Here is a 22,743-nt window from a genome sequence, read left to right on the forward strand (position 1 = left end):
CTTGTAATTCAACAAATTGTGGATGTGTTGCAAATTTAGATCTTTAAAAGAACTCAAAAGTCAGAAACTCATATAAAGGTCTGTAACCATCTGCTATGAAAAAACTGTAATAAAGTAGTTGTTGATTAATTTTGTTTATCATCTCTACCTGTATTTCTTACATATACATGAAAACAAATAACTGCAGAACACAAAATAGGACGTATCTAACTTATCAAAATAAATAGTGAATAGAATGTTTAAAACAATATTTGCAAAAGCAGTCATTGACCCACAAAAGTATTGTGATATAACACAATATACTTTATTAAGTAACACAAATGTCTATGTAATAAAAACAGACCATGATAATACACCAATGGCGCATTATTAAATAGGAAGGCAATGTCTTAGAATACTAAAAGAGAATCTAAAACTAACCTATATGGAAACACTGAATTTTTAAAATAAAATGCAAACTGGACGCTCAAAGAAGTACCCTTTAAGCCTCTATCACTAAACACTGTACACATTAACACTATAGGGCAATCTATAACCACAATTTTAAATGAGATAATATTACTCTCATTTATAAGATAAAAGGAAATCTGTTTAGATTATCACTAAATACAACTTCCTAGACATCAGATTCATAATAGACGCAGACGTAAATAACAAAGCAGCTTTATAAGTGGTCTTTTACACATTGATTTAACAAAATGCAGTGACCAAGTAAACATAGTTCTCACATATTTTTAAAATACTTACTTAGCATATGATTAAGTATAGCACCCTAGACAAAGAAGAGGGAAAAAAAGATTTATCTTTATATGTGTTATGATCCATACAACAAGCAAATTATGTTGTTTATCTGACTACTGAGAATTTGCAAACAAGTAAAAAAAGAAGCAGCTAATTTATTTCTTCTCAGGCCTAAGAGACAGTCTAAAAGTCAGTGTTCCAAAGAGATAGTCTAAAAGTCAGTTTCTTTACTCCCTTAATTTCCAACTGACAATTTCATTACAGGAATAAAATTAAATAGTTTTGAAAACTAACTATAACTATTAAGTGCATCTGCTGGGCAAATCATTTATAGCCAGGTGATAAGCTAAACTTCAAAATCCATATTGTGACTTGAAAAGGAATGTACATTTTTATACTTGCTAATCATACTATTTTTTATAATAATGGAACATTTTATGCAGATCCTTTCCAAGCCTATACATAATAAAATAAAAAACTGACTCTGAAAATATACACCATTACATCTATTCACTTAAAAAAACCCAAATGTCAACAGAACTGATGAGCTAGACTTTCTGACTTTTTCATGGCTATGTAAAAATTTCCTGTTAAGAAAGACCAAAAAATTACTTTTGAATATTAACATTACTTAAATATCACTAGCAGCTCAAACACCTACACAAATCTATTAACCAGCACTGATGAATTCTTTCATTGAATAGTGGCTAATTATTTCCATTAAACATCTTTTTTTTTTTTTTTTTGAGACAGAGCCTCAAGTTGTCGCCCTGGGTAGAGTGCTGTGGCATCACAGCTCAGAGCAACCACCAACTCCTGGGCTCAAGCGATTCTCCTGCCTCCGCCTCCCAAGTAGCTGGGACTACAGGAGCCCACCACAACACCCAGCTATTTTTTGGTTGCAGCCGTCATTGTTGTTTGGCGGCCTGGGCTGGATTCGAGCCCGCCAGCTCAGGTGTATGTATATGGCTGGTGCCTTAGCAGCTTGAGCCACAGGCGCTGAGCCTCCATTAAACATCTTAAGACATGGAAAAAACACAGATTTGGCCAAGAAACTGACTCACTTTTAAAATAATGCTTTCATAAAATTCTGCATTCTACCAATATTTGAATAACACTTAATGTTAATAAAGACAATATTTTATTCCTTATAATTTACAACAATTTCAGGGCAAACCACCTACATGAGCATTATCTATACAAAATAATCAGAAAATGTCTTTTATATCCTGTATCACAAAAATAAGACTAATATGAAAGACTTGATCCTATTTCAGTAATGCTACTATACATTTCTATCACAGGGAATAATGAATGAATGGGTAGTAAGAAAGAAAAATATTCTTTATACATAAAAGTATACTAATTGAAAAAATGTGCAAAACTGTTCACTTTCAAATCCATATTTAACAGTTACTTAGAGAATGAAATTAGCTACATCTGCAACAGCTATGTTTCAAGATTAAAAATGAAACAAAAAAATAAAACACGAAACAAAACAATTCATATAAAATACACAATAAGGGCTAGTACCTCTTCATAGCATGAGAGGAAGATTAGACATTTCCATACCTGAAACACATCTGCTTTGTTCTTTAATAAACTGATCTCCATCTGCTCATGCCCTTGGAAACTTTTCAGCAGTATAACCTGCTGTGCTCAACGTCCACATAACTTTATATTTCCCTTTTCATAATTAGCTAATTATGGATTAGCTAATAACATGGATTCTAATTTTACAATGTAAATCAGATAAATGAGGTAATGGCTTGGGGTCAATCTCATTTTATTTACAAAGCCCAGCATGAGCATATAGTTTCATTACATCTTCTGTACCTGAACAGCAGTGAATCTTATCAGCAAACCTACAGAAAACCTTAGAGTGAGTACTATGAGAAAGAGGCCTATATTTTAATACAGAAGTATTTGCAAAGCATGACTATCTTAGAAATAAAAACCTATAATATTGTGTTAACTTACAAAGTAATGAATTAGACAGATAGGAAAAAAATTCCACCTTTATATGCCACACAACTCTAAGTTGAGTCTCTTAAACAAGTTTAATTTGTCAAAAAGCATTTTTGAAAAATAAAAAAGAATTATGTAAATACTTCACTTGGAAGAGTATGATGGAATTCCTTAAATAGATTTTAAATAAATATTTATAAAATACTGCCATATTGTGAATCAAGTAAAGCGGTAAACTTTGTGAAATAAGTGACTGTAACTGTTTAAAAAGTGGTTTCATTAAGGATAGGATGGAAAAACAAGGAAACAGGATAGTGAGTGTGAATTTTCTTATTAACTATTAGCAATCTATTGTTACATCATAAATGTAAAATCAGACAAACATTCAAGCAATAATAAATGACAAGGATTTGTATGAGATGCATAAATGTAACTTCTAAACTTAAGCTAGATAAAGGTTAAGGCTAAATTTCATTTTCATACTCAAATATAACCCCAACTTCAAGTCTTTTTGTAACAAAAGAATTACTGAATTGTGGACACATTATGTTTCTGATTCCTTTCTGTATCTAAAATAAAATAGTGCTGTTCCCATAAGTATAAAACAAACATTTGTTTAATTGAATTTATAAAAAAAAAGAAATTATATGTGTTGTAGATAAAACCACCGCAAACTCTTTTATCTAGAAACAAGAATTTTTGAAAATCTAAGGGCCCTTATGAGGCAATTAAAGCCATATTCCTTTATCAATCAATGTTAAATGTATCATAATGATTTTTTTTTTTGAGTTCTACACATGAATGGTTATCAGTGTAGTCTTTATGGCCAGCAGCATTAACAACACCTGGGAACTTGTTAGAAATGCAAACTTTCAGCTTTCATCCCAGACCTACTGAAATTAGAAACAGCAGCTTGACGGGGGAGGTAGTAAGGTGAGGAGAGGGAGGAAAAGGAGGGGACTAGGGCGGACATCTGTGTATTAACAAATTCTTCCTGTGCTTCTGATGCATGATAAAGTCTGAGAACTACTATTTACTACCATGTCATTTTTGTATTTTGGAGACATTAACTTCCTTCCTGATATTTTAGTGTTTCTTCCTTTTCCTATTGTGTGACCATTACCTGATGTACCATTTTCTTTGATATATTTTTGTGAAACATAAATCATTCAGTACATATTTTCCTAATTATGTTGATTTTCTCCTTATAGGGGACCAATTATGGACAAGGATTAATATTACACTGTGAAAATATGAGAATGTTTAGGATATTACTAGGAGAAAGTGCTTTATTTTACTTCCTTCAATAGTTTCATACTTCAACTACACTCTTGTAGGACCTATCATCCTATGAATTATGCAGTTTATATGTGTAATATAAGACAAAGATTCTTAGCACTAGCACCAAATATGGAATAGCATATCCACCACTGAAAACTGTAAGATGGGGAATGATGATAATGTATTATTCTAACTAGTACCAAGATGAAAAGCAGTTTGACTAACAGTGGCACCAAAACTACAAAGCCTAAAGATTTCTCAAAAACCTGAAAATAAAATGACCACTAGTAATTTCTCATCATATCTTAAAAGAGAACCAGGGTCCAATTTTTAGCATATTCTATTAAGTAAACTGCAATTAGCATGTTCCATTAAGTAAACTGTAATCTAGCGTTTTTCTTAAAATCAGGTAGAGTTCAGCAATAGTAGTAATTACCAATTTTTTTCTTAAGCTTATATACTTATATAGAGATTTTAGTCTTTTCTTATTCTTAAAAGAAAGCCTATTAATTTTTGTTAAAGATAACTAATATTTTTTCTCCAATGTTACGAGCATTTTCAGTTAATAATCTATTTATATGTAATTATATACATATTTTACTTGTATTAAACATACCATCAATCATATGGTTCCTTAATATAACTATAGATTACTAGCATATAGCAACTTTATAATTACAAATACTTTTAATTATCTATAACATTGCCTATTCTATTCGTAAGTTTAAACTATTTTCAATGTCACTATACCTGAAAAGATATTCAAAACCACATTATAAATAAGGAAATTCCAAGATACATACTGATAATTTACATGTATATGTACATTTCAATTTCAGCAAAGAGTCTTTTCTAAATCAGTTCAAGATTGAGTGATGGAAAATTCAACATATTTCTGTTGTTGACTTAAGACTGGACCGTAAAGCTTGATCAAATTTTAATTCTGCATATCTCTGGAAAGATACAGATGTTGATGAAGATCTTTCAGCTGGCAGGTTGTATAGTCAATAAGCTTTGTATTTCCCTCCTTATTTCGTAAGTTCATATTTAAGGTTGAGAAAACTATAGAACACAAAAAGTTCATTTTAAAACAATATGGACCAAATATATTTGGGTAGTACTAAAAATATCTAGAGATCAACACAGATATGTTTTAATTCATGAGCTTAAAATCTGAAGTTGTAAAAATTTCATGCTAATAATAGTGCTTTCACACTAGGGCTAGTTAAGTCGAAAATAGAATGTCATATGCTTCACAGTCTTTCACTTTTACTGAATATAATAAATAGAAATAACGTTTTATGTAAGAGTCTATAGTTGTTTCCCAGTGCAGCATTTCATGTATGAATATATGTATTAAGTTGACTGAAACAGAATAGCAGGCTAGTGGAATGCATTGTCTTTCTTGTTTGTTACTTGTATTGTTCAATAGCAAGGAGTAGCATATTGCATTTAAGTCCCATGAGCTTCCACAACTCTTCAGTAAGTCCAAACATTATATATCATCGTTTGCCAAAGAAGGAAAGTCATTACTTAATAAGACAATTCTGATAAGACATTTATCCAGCATTTTTCAATAATGCACATATCAAGTATTTCTGATCCGTGCAGAAAATACAAAAAAAGAAAGAAAAAAAGACAAAAAAATAGAAAAAAAATCCACACAGGCAAATCAACTGCCTTGTCAGTCCAAGTAACAAACTGATTAATTACATTCTATCCAAACCTGACAAGCAAAAGTAACTTTTTGCAGTGATAAGCTTATGAAAAGGACAAGATAGCTGTTCTCCTTTACTTTATGTACTCTATTGAGAGGTTAATCCACATTTTTAAAATCACACTTATAAAAGAGGTTTCCAGGATTGCCTCCGAGGATGAGCTGTGGCAGAGTTGGGTCTCATGAAGGGTATCTACACAGTAAAGTGATAAGAAAAGAATATTAACATCGAAAGATCATAGTAGCTCTGCACTATGTCTAAAGAAACATACTAATAATACCACAGTAGATTCAAATAACATATGATCTGGTGTAAAGAAGAGAACCCTAAAACTAAATGCCATGATCCCATGTAGATTCTTATTGGTTTAAATGGAACTATTTTTATCATTTGGAACATTGAGTTGCCTCCTCTTGTATTATTATTACTTTTTGATTATCAAAATAAATCTATCTCCCTAAAACAAAAAAGGAAATGATATAAAAATGATAAAGAACTTATATTTACAAAAGAAAACATAGTGATCAATAAATGTTTTCAAAAATAGCAGTGTTATTTTTTTCACCAAATATGGCCACTTAACATTGCTCGAGAAAGCAGGCAATTGTGCTGAAAACAAGCACATCTAATCAGTTACAGCGCTGGTTATATTCAAATACAGAATCTCAGGGAGGAAATTTCAAATGATTCTTATCTCCTGTACTTACATTGCTTTCCATTTAAAAAGACTGGTTGCAGTTATTTGCTACCTTTTGTCTTTATTTTCAGAGGAGAAATTTTAGGTGCTTAGTGATTAAGAGGAAAATTTTTGACTGTAGTAAACATAAAAATTTATCATTTCTTTCAAGTATTTAGATCTGTGTAGATGAGATAAAAATTCCAAGTAAACATACACCATAGAGAAAAGTTCATTTCTTATATTTAACTATGAGAGAGATGTGTTTAATGCTTCTAAGTTCCATTGAGAAAAAGAAAGTGAAAAGTGGCATACAAACAAATAAAGCACTACCAAGGAGAGCTATCATGCCAAACTGAATAATCTCAAAAGAAAGAAAAAACAAAATTTTACCAAAAATAATAATAATGAAAAACAGTTTTCAGAGAAACATGTATTTATCAACATATTAGAAATAGAGTTGAGTTCACCTAGCGAATAGTAAGATCACACGTGCTTTTCCTCAGTGCTTTAGTCTCTAAGTGAAGGGCTTTGAGCACATTCTAAATCTGTTATTCTGAGAAGTGCTTTGTCCGCAGTTTAAGCACTACTGAAAGACATAATGCAAGAGGAAGCAACCACATCATTTGTAATAGAAGTGCAATTCATTCTTAATTACATGCACAAATAAAGGAGAGGAGCAGACAACTGAAAAGAGATATTTGTATTTGACTCGAATATGTATCTGAATATAGATATACGTGGAAATCTGCTTTAAACACCAATTAAATCCAAGCTGAGGTTTAACTTCAAAAAAGCTGAAGAACTATCACTAATATTCCTCCATCCTAAATTTCATTTAATATTCTAAATTTCCCCTACAGCCAGATGAACAGTGTGACTTGTTGCAGTGCCTACCCTTCCCAGGACAAAAGTCTGTACAGTATTTTAAATGAAAGATCAAGTTTAGGCTTTGTATTTATCTCATATGCACTGGTAAGCATACTTACAAATAAATGTAGGGAAAAAGAAATAAAGTATTTTCAAAGGGCTTCACTGAAGCACACCCTAGTAATTATCAATATATTCTGCATCTTATATAGTAGGAATTCCTTCAAGAGAAGGTATCTACTTCTTTTGCCCCAATATGCTAAAGCAGTTTAGTGTGATGAGGCAGGATGCCTAAAGATTAATGCACGAGCCGTATTGGAGATCACCTAGACTCAAATTCTAATTCCACCATTTATGAACTTGAGCAAATACTTCTTCTTGGTAATTTGCCCATAAAATAGTGATAAAATCGACATCTACATCTACCTTGTGTGGTTATTGTGAGCACTGAATGAGATGAAGTATGAAAAGAACTGGCACAATGACTGGCACATAATAAGCACTCAATAAATCTTGGCAACTAATGTTAAAGCCAGTAGATTTTATGAGACACTATAGTACTATTTCTGGAAAGGGAAAGAATTATATTTTAATACATAACTTACGTAATAGAATTTCAGCATACAATTGAAACAATTTCTATTTCGCATTGCTTAGGGTCCATGCATCTCAGTTACTTCATCTCTAAATGGACATATGCATGCATACCTACCTCATTTACAAGAAGTGAATGAGATAATACATGCAGAGGATAGTCTGAGACACAGTGAGCATCTAGTATTAGCATTATTTTAATTCTCAGGCTAAAAAGACTTTAAGATAACATTTCACTGGGGTTCAATTATAAATCTTAAAAAAATTCTTAAATATCAAAATATGTCAAGCTTCAAAATTTGAATCTAACCCAATTTTCAAATTGGTTTCACCTATCATTTCATTAATATTACCTCTATTTCATATGTCCAAAGCAATACAAAATCAATACAAATCAAAGCCTGGTCATAAGATAAACAAATGAAACAGGATACTTACTTTAAAAAAGAAAGAAATAACAGAAAACAATATGGCTGGCTTCTAATACTAGACATTGAGATTATGTTTGTTTTGTATGACTCCAAGGACTGAAATTTTTAAAGAATACTATGTTAGCTCACTTAAGAGAAAATGTCAATAGTCAGAGCACCCTCAAGAGGGAAGTGGTTCATACCTTTATCCCTGGCAGGAGCTCTAAGCAAATGATTCAAGTGTCAGATAAATGGTGAGATTACAGACTTCAGGTTCTTTTGTTTTGGAAGTATACATTGTTTTGAAATCTCAAAGTTATTAAGTTATAAAATTTAAGAAAAAATGAAGTTGATACCTTCATTTTTACAGATAAGAAAATGACTTTAAAGGTAGTTCAATCTAAGGTCGTGCATCTAGCCAATAGCAGAACTACGGCTAATCAATCTTTCCAAATGACTAAGTATATAATAAATAATCCTTCCTTTTATAAGTTAATAATATTAATACACTACAATGGAAAATAAGTTAAAATTACAAAAATAAATCGTACTGAAAATAATGAGAAATGAGAAATATTTCATTGCTATATTTGCTTGAAATTATGATGTTTACTACTCTAAAATTGAGTACCCCAGAAATACCACACTTCACTATGTAATGTATACTATGTTCAGGCTTCTGTTTTCTTTAAATACAATTTCTTGTCTATACCATATTTATTAAAAAAGAAAATTTAAAAATTAAAACATTGATAACAAATAACAAAAAATATTTATAAATCATAAAAAGGCACATATAGGTTTGATGTTTTAATGTAAACTTTAAAGTCAAATAATAAAATAAATACTAAAGATGAGGTTAGACATTCCAAATCTCTAACAAAATCATAAAATTAACTTAATTATAGAAACAAATAATTAAGTAGACATTTTTTTGGTTCAAATTATATCAGAAGACCAAACTAAGAAAAATGTAGTAGCAGCTAGGCTGCCTTCATTATCCAAAGAGAAATATTTAGAAAATTAAACATCTTTTTTTTGAAAATTAAACATCTTTTCCTCAATTTTTACTAATAGAACATTTTTTAAAAGCACTTTTAGTAAAGTTTCATTCACAAAATCCCTTAATTTTCTATTCTTTCCTTAGAATTTAATCTCTTTGTAATGTACCATTGCAGGGATCAGGGCAAAACCTAAGGCCTCTTTCAATGCTTCCTGATCATGAATGGCCTTCAATTCAAAATTTTCTTTATACCAAGGAGTCATATTTTGGGGCAAAATTTCCTTAGCTCCTTCACCATGAAGCATCATTTTAAGTCTAAAGATATTCAGCTCGCTTTAAATCACTGATTATTGCTTTTTATAAAGCCAGGTCTAAGGTGAAAAGAGAAAACTTTTTGTGGCAGTGCAGTTAGCCAAATAACTTTTTAAAAAAGTGACACAAAGCATTTAATTTTAAATTCTATACTGTTATGTGCTGTAAGAGCTCTGTTACCTTAAAATTTTCGGTAAATGTACAAGACCGCCTTGTAAAAATGGTATTTGGAAAAGAAATAAAGACCAGCAGGGTATAATGGGGAATGAAGAAGAAGGAGAACACATATTCTGCTCTAGATGTTAGTGAGGACAATGGTGAACTTGTACAATGATTGGAGTTCACTTTCTGGCTGTACTGTTGGGCAAGAGAAAGATCCAGAAGGTTAGAGAAATGTAAACATAACAGACCTATAGAACCCTGTTATACCCTAGCAATAAAAATGAGGAGAAGTAAGGCAAACAGTAGAATCCAAGGCAGGGATAATCACAAGTGAGAAACAGAGAAACAAGGCAAGAAGAAATAACACAGCAGCTAAGACAGATAGAATAACATGGTAGAAAAGAGACCGGATATTGAGAAGCCATTGAATAGAAAAGGGAGTAAATGAATCAAGAAATGTTATGATGGAAAATTGTTCCCCCCACCAATTCTGGTATTTTTCCCATTCAAATAATATACAATAGCTGAATTTAAAAATAATGTTTTAAACAGACTCATTAATCTGATTTAAAAGTTACTTGTAAATGTCCCATTCATGAATATAGTCAGGTATCAAGAAAGAATACAAGCACCAAAATGAACTTTGCATTATTGAGAAAACCCCTGTTTATCTGAAATATATTTTTAAATTTTAGCATTCTGATAAAGATGTGAATCTTTTTTTTTTTTTTTGTAGAGACAGAGTCTCACTTTATGGCCCTCGGTAGAGTGCCGTGGCCTCACACAGCTCACAGCAACCTCCAACTCCTGGGCTTAAGCGATTCTCTTGCCTCAGCCTCCCAAGTAGCTGGGACTACAGGCGCCTGCCACAACGCCCGGCTATTTTTTGGTTGCAGTTTGGCCGGGGCCGGGTTTGAACCTGCCACCCTCGGTATACGGGGCTGGCGCCTTACCGACCACAGGCGCCGCCCTGAATCTTTTTAAGATTTCCAGTGGTAAAGATTTCCTCAGATAGTCCCCAGAAAGAAGAGTTCAAAGCTGATCTTTTATATACAAGTAGAGATATATCCCTTGATTAGATAGTAACTGGAAAAAGATAAATTTTCACTTTCAAAGGTTACAAGAATGGGGTAAAAATCTAGAACATCAAGATGAGAAGGTTTTATTCAAACCCCTAAGTGAGATATTCATGATACTTGATATTTACATAACACAGGCATACCATTTCTGGGGGATTACAGGAGCTCCACATCTGAAGCAACAAAGATCATAGAAAATTATTTGAGTGATGATTTTTTACTTCTGAATACAATTTAAGTCAAAAAAACATTTATTCAGTACATTCAATGGATGCATCTTACAGCATTAGGGATTAATTTTCTCAGGAAACTCAAGCTAAGAAAAGCTGATCTTAATTTCCATCTATTTCTGGTGATATAGGATTAAATGGAGACCATGACCCTCAAAAAGTATCAGCAACTAGTTCAGCAAAAAACATTCACAGAGGAAACTGATTTAACTATAGAATGACAACCTATCTTATCCCCAAAGCAAATTATCCTTTGAGGAGGAACGTAGCCTAAATGAAGAGTGCAGATACTAAAGAGGTACTTCCAGGATTAAAATCCTGCTCTGTCATTTATCAGCCTGTTGAGACTTTAGGGAAATTACTCAATCTCCATGTGTATCAGTTTTCTCATTTGTAAATGTGAATAAAAATAATACCCACCTTACTAGAGTTTAAGGATTAAATAAATGCTTAAAATTATTACAATAATGGCATATGGTTATGGTAAGTGCTATTATTAACACTGTCTTCATCACTACCAAAACTACAACTACTATTACAACTCCTGCTTGTACTACTACTACTTTTACTACTAAGCTGAAGATGGTGATTATTGAAGGTGGCTTCTAGTTCAGTAAAAATAGAAGTTTCCCTCTGGTTCAGGAAAGGTAGGAAGTTTCTCTGAACTCCTGCTCTGGCTCGCATGGAAAAAAAAGCCTAAAAGTAGCATTCTGATATTCTGTCCTAATGCAAAAAAGTCAAACTACGAAATCACAACTTTCGGAAATCATCAGAGAAGTGAAGTCATAGGGAAAACAAATGGCCTGAAATCTAAGGAAAGAAAGGCCCAACAAAAGAGAGATGGAATACAAGCTCTGGCTAACCTGAGGCAGAATGAGAGGAAGAGATGCTAAACAGCATACAGACAAGGAAGAAGAATTCAGTTGAAAATTTTAAAGACTTACTAAAGAACAAATGTTAGCTAACATGCGAGTACAGAAACCTTGGGAGCCATTGGCCCAGGAATGTTTCCATTCATTCACAAACTTTTTTCCAATGATCTTGCAGTAGGCTAAATAACGATCCCAAAGAATCCATGTTCTAATCCTCAGAATCTGCAAATATATTACCTTAATAGCTATTGGTTTTTGCAGATATGATTAAATAAAGAAAGGATTTTAAGACGAGGGGATTATCCTGGATTGCCCAGGAAGCCTGGGCAAAGGTCGTCATCACTAATGTCCTTTAAAGGAGAAGTAGGAGTCAGTCACAACTTCTTGAAAGCAAGAAGTTGGAGTGATGCAAGGAAGAAGTTAAAAGCCAAGGAAAGCGGACACCGGGTTCTTACCTAACTACCCCAGAAGGAACAAGCCCTGCTGAAGCCTTGATCAACTGAAACAGATTTTGATCTGTCCTCTAGAATTATAAAAGAAAAAATTTATGCTGTTTTAAGTCATCAAATTTGTGGTAATTTGTTCCAGTAGCCACAGAAAACTAACACAGACCTCCACCAGATATTTAAGAGAAAGATTTAGGCGAGGTAGGAGGTTAGAAAGAGCACCCACAGGTGTATAGGCATGGAGAAGGGAAGCGGTATGGTAGGAAAGGCAGAAAGTCTTGCCAACACCCTTCTTCCCTAAGAAAGAAAAGACACAATGTCATTAAAGGAAAGACTGTACACCCTGTTGCCACAGAAGTTACAAAGAATTCACTGTGGAGAGAAAAAGATAAGAGGGAAAAATCCCCTACCCCTGGAGGAATGACTGTCCTGAGCCCAGGACACTACACTTGTATCTTTAAAGACCTCCTACCACCGGGGTGGGAAAGAAAGTCTCTCCTACATAAGATTTGCCAAAGATACAAGGCAGAATAAGGCTTCCATAGGAAAAAGGGGCAGGATCACCGGAAGACCCCTAAACCTCAGAACCAACCTTTGGTTGAGTAACAAGGGCCAGCAGTATACTGCTGAGGACGAGAAAAGAGAGTGGAGTGGGGTTTCCTAGTAGTGCAGGTATACAGAGAAAGGTGAAATTTAAGAGAGGAGTACAACTAAGAAAAAAAGTTCTGTGGTTCTCACTACAACCACAACCATAAACACAGGCAAAGAAATCTGAAGGCTGTGGTACACAGAAAATAAGCACAGCAAAAAAGAAAATATGAGCCCAACTCAACTCCAAACAAAACTGACTCAACACCTCCACGCTAACAGCAGTTTAAAAGAACTGGGTTATATCCTTTTCCAGGCATAAATATTCTACTGTTCATCTCATAATGTCCAGCATTCAATCAAAATTTATGAGGCACATAAAATATAAGAAAGAAAAGAATGAAAGAAAGACTCCACCATCAAGAAACAAAGCAGTCAGTACAACAAACGAAGGGATGAAGGAGAGACTGGAGTATGTTCTCTGATCACAATGCAATTAAACTAAAAATCTTTATCAGAAATATACAGGAAAATCCCCCTAAGATTTTGGAAATAAAACACAATTTTAAATAACTGACAAGTTAAAAGAGGAACTCACAAGGGAAATTAGAAGTTTAGAGTCTAAAACCTAAAAGCTAGTTTTGCTGGCAGTGTTGTGTTATATTTTCTGACTATAGTAAAAAGAGAAATCATGGTCCTTGAGAGATACAGTCAGATATTGCCCTATTTCAGAGCATTTTAGAACCACTGCTACTACCAATCTGGTTAAGAGTCATATTGGGGGAGAGGGGGTGAGGAGAGGGACTTCTAACTATTTTATTAATTTACATGCAGAATTTTAAATTATTCTGAGTTTACCATGCCCTTGCTTCAACATTTTATAAAATTATTTTGGCCAAGAAAATCCTATCTACTCCCTAACTTGCAGGGGTCCTCAAACTTTTTAAACAGGGGGCCAGTTCACTGTCCCTCAGACCGTTGGAGGGCCGGACTATAGTTTAAAGAAAAAAACTATGAACAAATTCCTATACACACTGCAAGTATCTTTTTTTGAAGTAAAAAAACAAAACAGGAACAAATACAATCACACCACCTCATGTGGCCCGCGGGCCGCAGTTTGAGGACCCCTGCAAGGCTCTAAGAGTCAATGATCAGGTTTAATTAATATTGAATGGGACTACCTCTTGTAAGATCTCTACAAAAGGGCAGCTCCAGCACCCTGGAAGAAATGGGAGGACAAGAGGCAGCCTGCCAGCTCACCACTGTAGAGGATGCCAAGAGCCAGGTGACCTCTGAGCAAGATGATTTGCAGCTGGGAGGGTGGAACCTTGGGCAATTTGTCCATAGGTGCTCCTTGTGGAGAAAAAGCCCAGCCTATGGTGATCCTTAGGCACATAGTCATTGTCTAATACTCCTCTCACCTGTCCTGTACTGTCTCAATAAAAGGCTACTGCGGAGGTTGCTTGGGGCTACCCTGCAATCAAGGTTAGCCGCCTCCTGCAAGCTTGTACTTCTAATCCGCCTCATGCCTGGTTCCTTCCTGCAGCGATCGAGGCCATAGGGGCCATAGGAGCTGCGACACACCACTTCCAAAGAAAGAAGTGAAAGGTATAGGTATCTGCCTACATACAGATTGCTCTTCTTTGAAACAGCATCATGAAATCACAGACAAGCAATGAAGGACACTCAGTGTATAAAAAAAGATGAAGGTGATACTTGCACCAACATCAGAGAACATGAAAGGAACGGTATGAGAACAGAGTGCTAGAGTGAGTGCCAAGCTTGTCCCTGGTGCAAGGCGAAATGAACTATAAAACAGCTCCCACCACCCCTACACACCTCAAACCTGGGGACGTGCCTTGAGTCCATGCAGAGCCATTGTACCAGACAACAAGCATGGTGAGTGCTGCTGGCTCTGTCAGAGTCTGTCCTCCACAATCTGTCCCCAGGTGCCTCCTGCCAGCTTGGCCCTGATCCCACCTTTCAGGTCAGATAGGCCAGCCATCTGCACAGCCTTGCTTCTGGCATAGAGGTCCTGCTTGCAGTTACTCCTCAGTTCTAGCTCAAAGGCTCTCATGCCAGAGCACAGTAAGCTCTGACCTAAGATGCTGTGGATGGCCACTTCAGTAGGTTCTGGGTGGAGTGTGAAGAGCTCAGTAGTCCCTCGGCCACCAGAGCTGACCTCTGCCTGCCTGACTTGACATCCACAGGGCACGTATGCCTACAAAATGGCCTGCCACTTGCTTGCCCCAACTCCACACTGCAGGCAACCAACTCCTGCCTGCCTGCTTGGCTTCAACCCCGTCCTACAGTTAAGATCAGACCTCTGCATCTGGCTCCTTCCTAGTCCAAGCTGTGAGACTCTCAGGCAGGGGCTCAGCAGACTCAACCTGAAAGCCTTCGGTAACTGTTTTGGCAGGTCCTAATTGGGGTGTAGAGAATTCTATGGACCCTGGGCTACCAGTCCTGACCTATACCCCTGACTTGGCATCTGTGGAACCTCTGTGCCCCTGAAGCAGAATGTGTTTGCTTACCCCATCTTGGCCCCACAGGGCCCACTAGCCTCCTGTATGCCTGGCCCTGGCCCCACCCTAAAGGTTAGCTCAGCACTGCTATCTGTACCGCCAGTCTCTGCCTTAGAAGCACAACTCTGAAGCTCCACCTTTTGCTCCTTCCCAGTGGCAGCTCTGAGGCACTAACACCAGAGCCTGAGGCTCCGCCTCTTGCCTCTGAACTTCCACCACATTTGAGACACCATCTCCAGCACTGCACATAGAAACACATGACACCACTCCACAGTTTCCACCACCAAAACAAGACAGGAAGAACTGCCCCGAAGTCCAGCTCCCCACCAGAGACCAGCAATCCTCAAGCCGCCAGCAACTATGATCTACTTTGAGCAATTATGTACAACTCAGGAATCCATGACAACCTTATCCAGTTGCTGCATTTACTTTAGTAGGCAATCTCTGGATAGAGCAATCCCAGTAACACTAGCCTCAATAATGAGGGTCTTGTCCAGCTCCCAACTCAAGTATCCTACAACTATCTGAAGACCACCCAGCAAGGAAGAGGAGTCCTGCAAATCTATTAGCCCTGAATTGAGAAAAAAAAAAAAAAAAAGGTTTCAGATAATAGGAAAACCAACAAAAGAAAAGGTTTCAGACAATAAGAAAACCAACATGAAAACAGAAAACAGATCAACACCCAACACGCCAATGTAGCTACATCAGTGACCTCCATTTATAAGGAAACTTCTAAAATGACATAAATGGATTCAGAAATAAGATGACAAATAAGATGAATGGGCCCTTTCCCAGCTGGCCCCGCTCGGGTCCGCAGCCTGCAGCTCCAAGAGCCCCGGGAGCTACGGGGTGGAGCTACGGCTCTGCTTCACACTCCGCCCTGGGGAGCAGAACGTGACCTCCGTGGGTCCTGCACAATGGAACATACCAGTGGACCGATACAGCCGCCCGGTGACAGTCCACCAAGCCCCAACCCCACAGCCTCCTCTTAAGAGGCAATTTTGAGGAGGTCAAAGGCCAGGAACTTATTCTCAACATTGCAGAGAAGCCTCACACAGTAGACCCACGGAGTTGTGATGCTGGAGGACAGAATGCCCCTCCCTAAACCTACCACCCACCACCAGACTTGACTCCCACCCTTGACGTCCTCCTCCCACCTCAGTCCTCCCCACTTCTCCTACTCAGCTCCAGTTCCAGGCGCTCTGCCTCCACCAGTTCCTTAAAGGTCAATAAATACCATTTGCAATTACAAAAAAAAAAAAAAAAATGATGAATGGAATTAAAAAGAAAGTTAAAAACCAACAAAGAATCCTAAAAAATATTTCAGGAAATAAATGAAAAGATCATTAAAGAAGCTAACAAAATCAGTAAAAGTATATAGTACTTAAAGAAATAGTCATTCGGAGAATTTCAAAATGTAGCAGAAAGTTTCAGCAACAGATTAAACCAAGATGAAAAAAGAATCTCAGAGCTTAAAGATAATGCTCTTGAGCTAACCCGGTTATATAAAGAGGCAGAGAAAAGAACAAAGCCAGAGCAATCACATAGACAAATATGGGACTGTGTGAAGTGAACAAATTATAGGTATCCCTGAAGAAGGAGAAGAAGTAAGTGCAAAAAGCATGGAAAATCTGTTTGAAGGAATTATGGTGGTAAACTTCCCTAGTATCACTAGAGATTCTGACATACACATAGAGGATGGTCACTGAACTCTGGGAAGATTTATAGCAAAGAGGACATCTCTAAGACACACTGTACTCAACCTGGACAAAGTAAAAACGAAACAGAAAATTGTGCAAGCAGCTAGACATAAGCAACAACTGACCTACTGTGGAAAAAACCATCAGGAAAACAAAAGGCTAATGAACAGAAACCTTATAAGCCAGAAGGAAGTGGGCCCCCATGTTCATTCATCTTTTACAGAATTAGTATCCTGAAAAACTAAGTTCCACAGTTGATAAAAAAAAGAGTCTTTTCCAGACAAACAAATACTGAGAGAATTCAACAAGATCAGACCAGCCCTGCAGGAAGTACTCAGATTTGCACTATACATCCATTGGCATGATAGACACACATCAGTGTACAATCACCCAAAAGGTAAAGGTCAGAGCCCAGTCACCACAATGGCTTAAGAGGTAAAACAGAGCAATAAAAGTACTACTCAACAGAAAAAAAAAGAAATTCACCCACTTATCAAATCTTTCAATGAATGTGACTGGTTTAAACTCCCCATTCAAGAGATATAGGCTACCTGAATGGATTAAAAAATGCAAGCTGGGGGCAGAGACAAGATGGCTGACTAAAGCCAGCTTTCCACAGAGGCTCCCGTCCAGAAGGAGAATTAAAGGACAGAAATTTAGCAAGTAACCTGGCGGATTAGAGCTGCTCCAAGAGAGAAGGTTGAAGAACGCACAACAACCCTGCTGAGGCAAGCTGCAACCCCAAGGATACGAACAAAAGGTACAAAATCCATCACTAAGCAGATGTGAGTCCCCTCCCCCATGAGAATGGCTGGGAGTACCTCATAAAAAAAACAAGAAAAAAAAACAAGCAGAGTTCAAAAGTCCTCCCATTATATTCCACGGGAGAGATCCTCTAAAAACTGAACCTACTTCCCCTACTAAGGGTGCCATGGCGCTCTCCTGCCAGGCATAAAACTGTATATATTCTCTACCTGCAATTCTGAGCTCTCAGCACTCCCCTCCACTCTCACTCACAGGTCTGGAAGCCTGTCCCCCAAGAGTCCAGATTCTTGGGTATTATCTCGAGAGGTGCAGACAGGGCATGGACTGCTGCTGGCCAGTGCTGATTCTGCAACACAGGAGTGAGGAGAGGATGGTCGGCTGAGAGAAAACCATGCTGGAGCGGCACTGCCCCGAGGCACAGAGCAGCAGCCATTTTCGGGCAACAACAGGGCTCAGCCCTGGATATTCTGGAGTCACACCCCCTGTCTCTCTGGAGAACCAGAGGAGGCCGGGCATCTTCTCAGGTGGCAAACACCGGGGGAACAGATCTAGGACGGAAACGCAGGCCCTGTGAGTAAAGTGTTTGCCTGAGGCGGTACCGGCCTGGGTGGAGCGCAGGGACTAGAAAACGCACACGCAGTGCCGGCTGACCCAGAGGACTGCTTTACTGAGCCTAAGAAGCACCCGGCCCCCAGAGGATCATCAGCCTAGACAAAGGAGGGCAGGAGGCTAGAACTGACAGCTAACTGTGCTGCGAATACAAACCTACAGCAGCAAAGACAGGGCCTGAGGTGCAGGTTCTGTGAACTCAAAACAGCTTCTCTTCTGCAAAGGAATTTAGCCGAGACAGAAACAAATTCAGCAAAGTTATTCTGTTCCATCAGTAACATCAATCAGGGGAGGAGCTGGAAATGAGTGAACACCCCCAAGCCTCCATCAAGCACCGGATGTTGTCAGGCTTCACCTCCCCCTGCCGGATAGTGGCAGAGAGCAGCGGCCTGGCTGAGGAGACATAGATTTCCTTGTGATTCAGGCAGGTGCAAACCCCTGGAATATCTGCTAATTGGAGGCAACTGGGTTACAGCCCTGCAGGGTTATCAGTGTCTGGGTGTGACAAAGGTGCAAGGTGGGGAAGGAGGCATCAACCCTCCCAGACTAATCCATTTCCTGGGTGGGTCCTTCTGACATCACAGAGCACCGGACAAAGTCATATTTGAGTTGTCAGCAGCCCCTGCAATCTAGTTGCCAGAGACCTTTTAAATTCTTCCACCTGAGACAGATGCTGACTGAGACATTGATGTGGACCTTTAAAACTGAGCCAATAGCCTGAGGACTATCCAAGTGGTGCCCTGGGTGTGTGGTTGTAGGAAGGTTTGATTTTCCTTTTCCAATTGATGCCTGTGGGGGGGCGGGGTGACATAATTGCTGGTATTTCTCCATAGCTGAGACTTCAACCCAGAGTAACTGTTTCACTAGGGTCGGACAGAGACCAGCTGAAAACAAGACAGAGCCACTTAGCCCCACCAACCAAACAGGTCCCCAGTTTCTCAGGCCGTAGCACTGTATAGGTCCTCAGCAAAGCTCTTTTAATCTCCTAAAACAAAATAACTTTCAACCCCGGATCCTGTATCCAGCTAAACTGAGTTTCATTTATGATGGAGAAATTAAATACTTTAATGACATTCACATGTTGAAGAAAATTGCCATAACCAAACCAGCTCTTCAGGATATTCTCAGACCTATCCTCCATTATGACCAACCCAATTCTCTACCACAAAAGTAAACTCACTCAGAAACTTTAGATCAAACTCCAACTTCCACAGTGGTGAAAGGATTAAAAATGTCCACTGGACTTTCGAAAAACTTGATATGCAAAATTTTACCAGACTTATCAATACTCTCAGTTAATGTGAATGGCTTAAACTGTCCTCTAAAGAGGCACAGGTTAGCTGACTGGATACAAAAACTCAGGCCAGATGTTTGCTGCATCCAAGAGTCACATCTTACCTTAAAAGACAAATATAGATTCAGGGTGAAAAAATGGTCGTCCATATTTCAGGCAAATGGTAATCAGAAAAAAGCAGATGTTGCAATTCTATTTGCAGACACAATAGGCTTTCAACCAACAAAAGTAAGAAAGGATAAGAATGGTCATTTCATATTTGTTAAGGGTAATACTCAATATGATGAGATTTCAATTATTAATATTTATGCACCCAACTAGAATGCACTTCAATTTATAAGAGAAACTCCAACAGACATGAGCAACTTGATTTCTTACAGCTCCATAATAGTTGGAGATTTCAACACGCCTTTGGCAGTGTTGGATAGATCCTCCAATAAGAAGCTGAACAAAGAAATTTTAGATTTAAACCTAACCATCCAACATTTAGATTTAGCAGTTCTACAGAACATTTCATCCGAACAAAACTGAATACACATACTTCTTATCAGCCCATGGAACATACCCCAAAATCGATCTCATCTTCGGTCACAAGTCTAACCTCAGTAAATTTAAAGGAATAGAAATTATTCCTTGCATCTTCTCGGACCACCATGGAATAAAAGTTGAACTCAGTAACAACAGGAATCTGCATACTCATACAAAAACATGGAAGTTAAATAAACTTATGCTGAATGATAGCTGGGTCAGAGATGAGATTAAGAAGGAAACTGCCAAATTTTTGGAACAAAACGACAATAAAGACATGAATTATGGGAACCTCTGGAATACCGCAAAGGCAGTCCTAAGAAGGAAATTTATAGCACTGCAAGCCTTCCTCAAGAGAACGGAAAGAGAGAAAGTTAACAACTTAATGGGACATCTCAAGCAACTGGAAAAGGAAGAACATTCCAATCCCAAACCCAGTAGAAGAAAAGAAATAACCAAAATTAGAAAACAAAAGAATTGTACAACAGATCAATAAATCAAAAAGTTGGTTTTTTGAAAAGGTCAATAAAATAGATAAACCTTTTGCAAACCTACCAGGATAAAAAGAGTAAAATCTCTAATTTCATCAATCACAAATGACAAAGACGAAATAACAATAGACTCCTCAGAAATGCAAAAAATCCTTAATGAATATTAAAAGAAAGTTTATTCTCAGAAATATGAAAATCTAAAGGAAACTGACCAATACTTGGAAGCACGTCACCTTCAAAGACTTAGCCGGAATCAAGTGGAAATGTTGAACAGGCCAATATCAAGTTCTGAAATAGTATCAACCATACAAAATCTCCCTGAAAAGAAAAGCCCGGGACCAGATGACTTCACATCATAATTCTACCAAACATTTAAAGAGGAACTAGTACCTATATTACTCAACCTGTTCCAAAGTATACAAAAAGAAAGAATACTACCCAACACGTTCCATGAAGCAAACATTACCCTGATCCCCAAACCAGGAAAAGACCCAACAAGAAAAGAAAATTATAGACCAATATCACTAATGAATACAGATGCAAAAATATTCAACAAGATCCTAACAAACAGAACCCAGCAACACATCAAACAAATTATACATCATGACCAAGTCGGTTTTATCCCAGGGTCTCAAGGCTGGTTGAGTATTCGTAAATCTATAAATATAAAGTAAAAGTAAAAACAATTAGAATTAAATACTTAAGGAGTGAAGAAGAAATCTGTTAACAGTTACCATATTTATTTCCAGAGTTTTACTCTTCTCTATTTTTTTAATCACATAGCTATAAATACTTTCTGAAAATTACTAATTCAACAGGCCTAAAAACAAATTTCACAAACCTCTATTCACCTACTGTATTTGTCTTCGAGAAATAAACATATCCCACATGCATTTTTTCTGTTAACTGATCTTACCATTCTCTTTAATTATTCATCTTATAGTCAGCTACTTTAGTTTAATAACCCCCTTTCTTCCCTGCCTTCCCATTTTTGTTTAATTATTTGCTGCAACCCTGGTGTGACATCATGTTTCTTGGATCTTTTCAATCTTTTCCATTTCTACTTCTACCAGCCTAGGTTCCCAGCTCCTCAACAGGTTTCCTTCTAGCTGCCCATTCATTCATCACATACTCTACAGCAATATCAATCTTCTAAAGTACAATCTATCCTTCATATCATCCCTTGCCTTCAATAAATCCCCGGGGGGCCTCTTAACACCTTTAACCTGAATCCAGGCCTCAATCTACTTGTTCTCTTAAGCCAACATCACACATAACTTCCATGGTTCCACCCTGTCTTCTATTCCTGTTTACTGATTCCCCTGAAGTACTTCCTACTGTGAAGGTTCTATTGTACTTTCATGTAGTTCAATCAGTCAATTCTCACAGACCTTAGCAGGTTACCTATTTATGAACAAAGTCATACTTAGGGTCTCTGGCTTCCTGCATTATTTTAACCTAAAAAAATGACACATATGAAGAATGTGTGAATAATTGTACACTGAAGTCATTTTCAACAGTACACTCATGAGGTAATAATCAACCACTTTAAGATGCCCCCTTTCTATTCATTCATAGTACCTTTCTCAAATTTGCTTAACTATTTTAGACATATATTAAGTACCTCATAAAAAATGCTTCCAGAGTTCTGAATTTCACCTTTTAAAGAAACTCATCAAGTATTCAGATAAGGTTCAAAGAAAAACCATAGGAATCAAAGAACTGACATAGTATCTGTGAAAGGCTGAGAAAACTGAGTTACTCACTTTTTAAATATTTTTCTAAATTTTTTTGATTTCTTTTACCAAAGAACTAAAGTTAGGGTACAATAAAAGAAACCCTGGTTAAGTAACAGAATATTTGTGCCTAGGATAGAGTTAA

At 37.0% G+C, this 22,743-nt stretch overlaps 1 protein-coding gene across 6 annotated transcripts in view; it reads right to left on the minus strand.

The window, feature by feature from the left end:
- PHF14 (PHD finger protein 14) overlaps nucleotides 1-22,743 on the minus strand; it is a 195,480-nt gene that overhangs the window by 60,078 nt on the left and 112,659 nt on the right. For 2 of the 6 annotated variants that reach the window (XR_008383698.1, XR_008383697.1), the window contains exon 18: nucleotides 748-772. The exons of 2 other annotated variants lie outside the window; for them this stretch is intronic. Coding sequence is in view for 2 of the 4 variants with exons in the window: in XM_053609494.1 (XP_053465469.1) it covers nucleotides 5,832-5,900 (69 nt within the window). In the remaining 2 variants the exon portion in view is untranslated. Of the gene's footprint in view, nucleotides 1-747; nucleotides 773-1,427; nucleotides 5,901-22,743 lie in introns of those variants that run through there. 2 more of the 6 variants (XM_053609496.1, XM_053609494.1) reach the window with 1 other exon arrangement.

This window comes from Nycticebus coucang, chromosome 11 (assembly GCF_027406575.1).
Source record: "Nycticebus coucang isolate mNycCou1 chromosome 11, mNycCou1.pri, whole genome shotgun sequence".
NCBI lineage: Eukaryota > Metazoa > Chordata > Mammalia > Primates > Lorisidae > Nycticebus > Nycticebus coucang.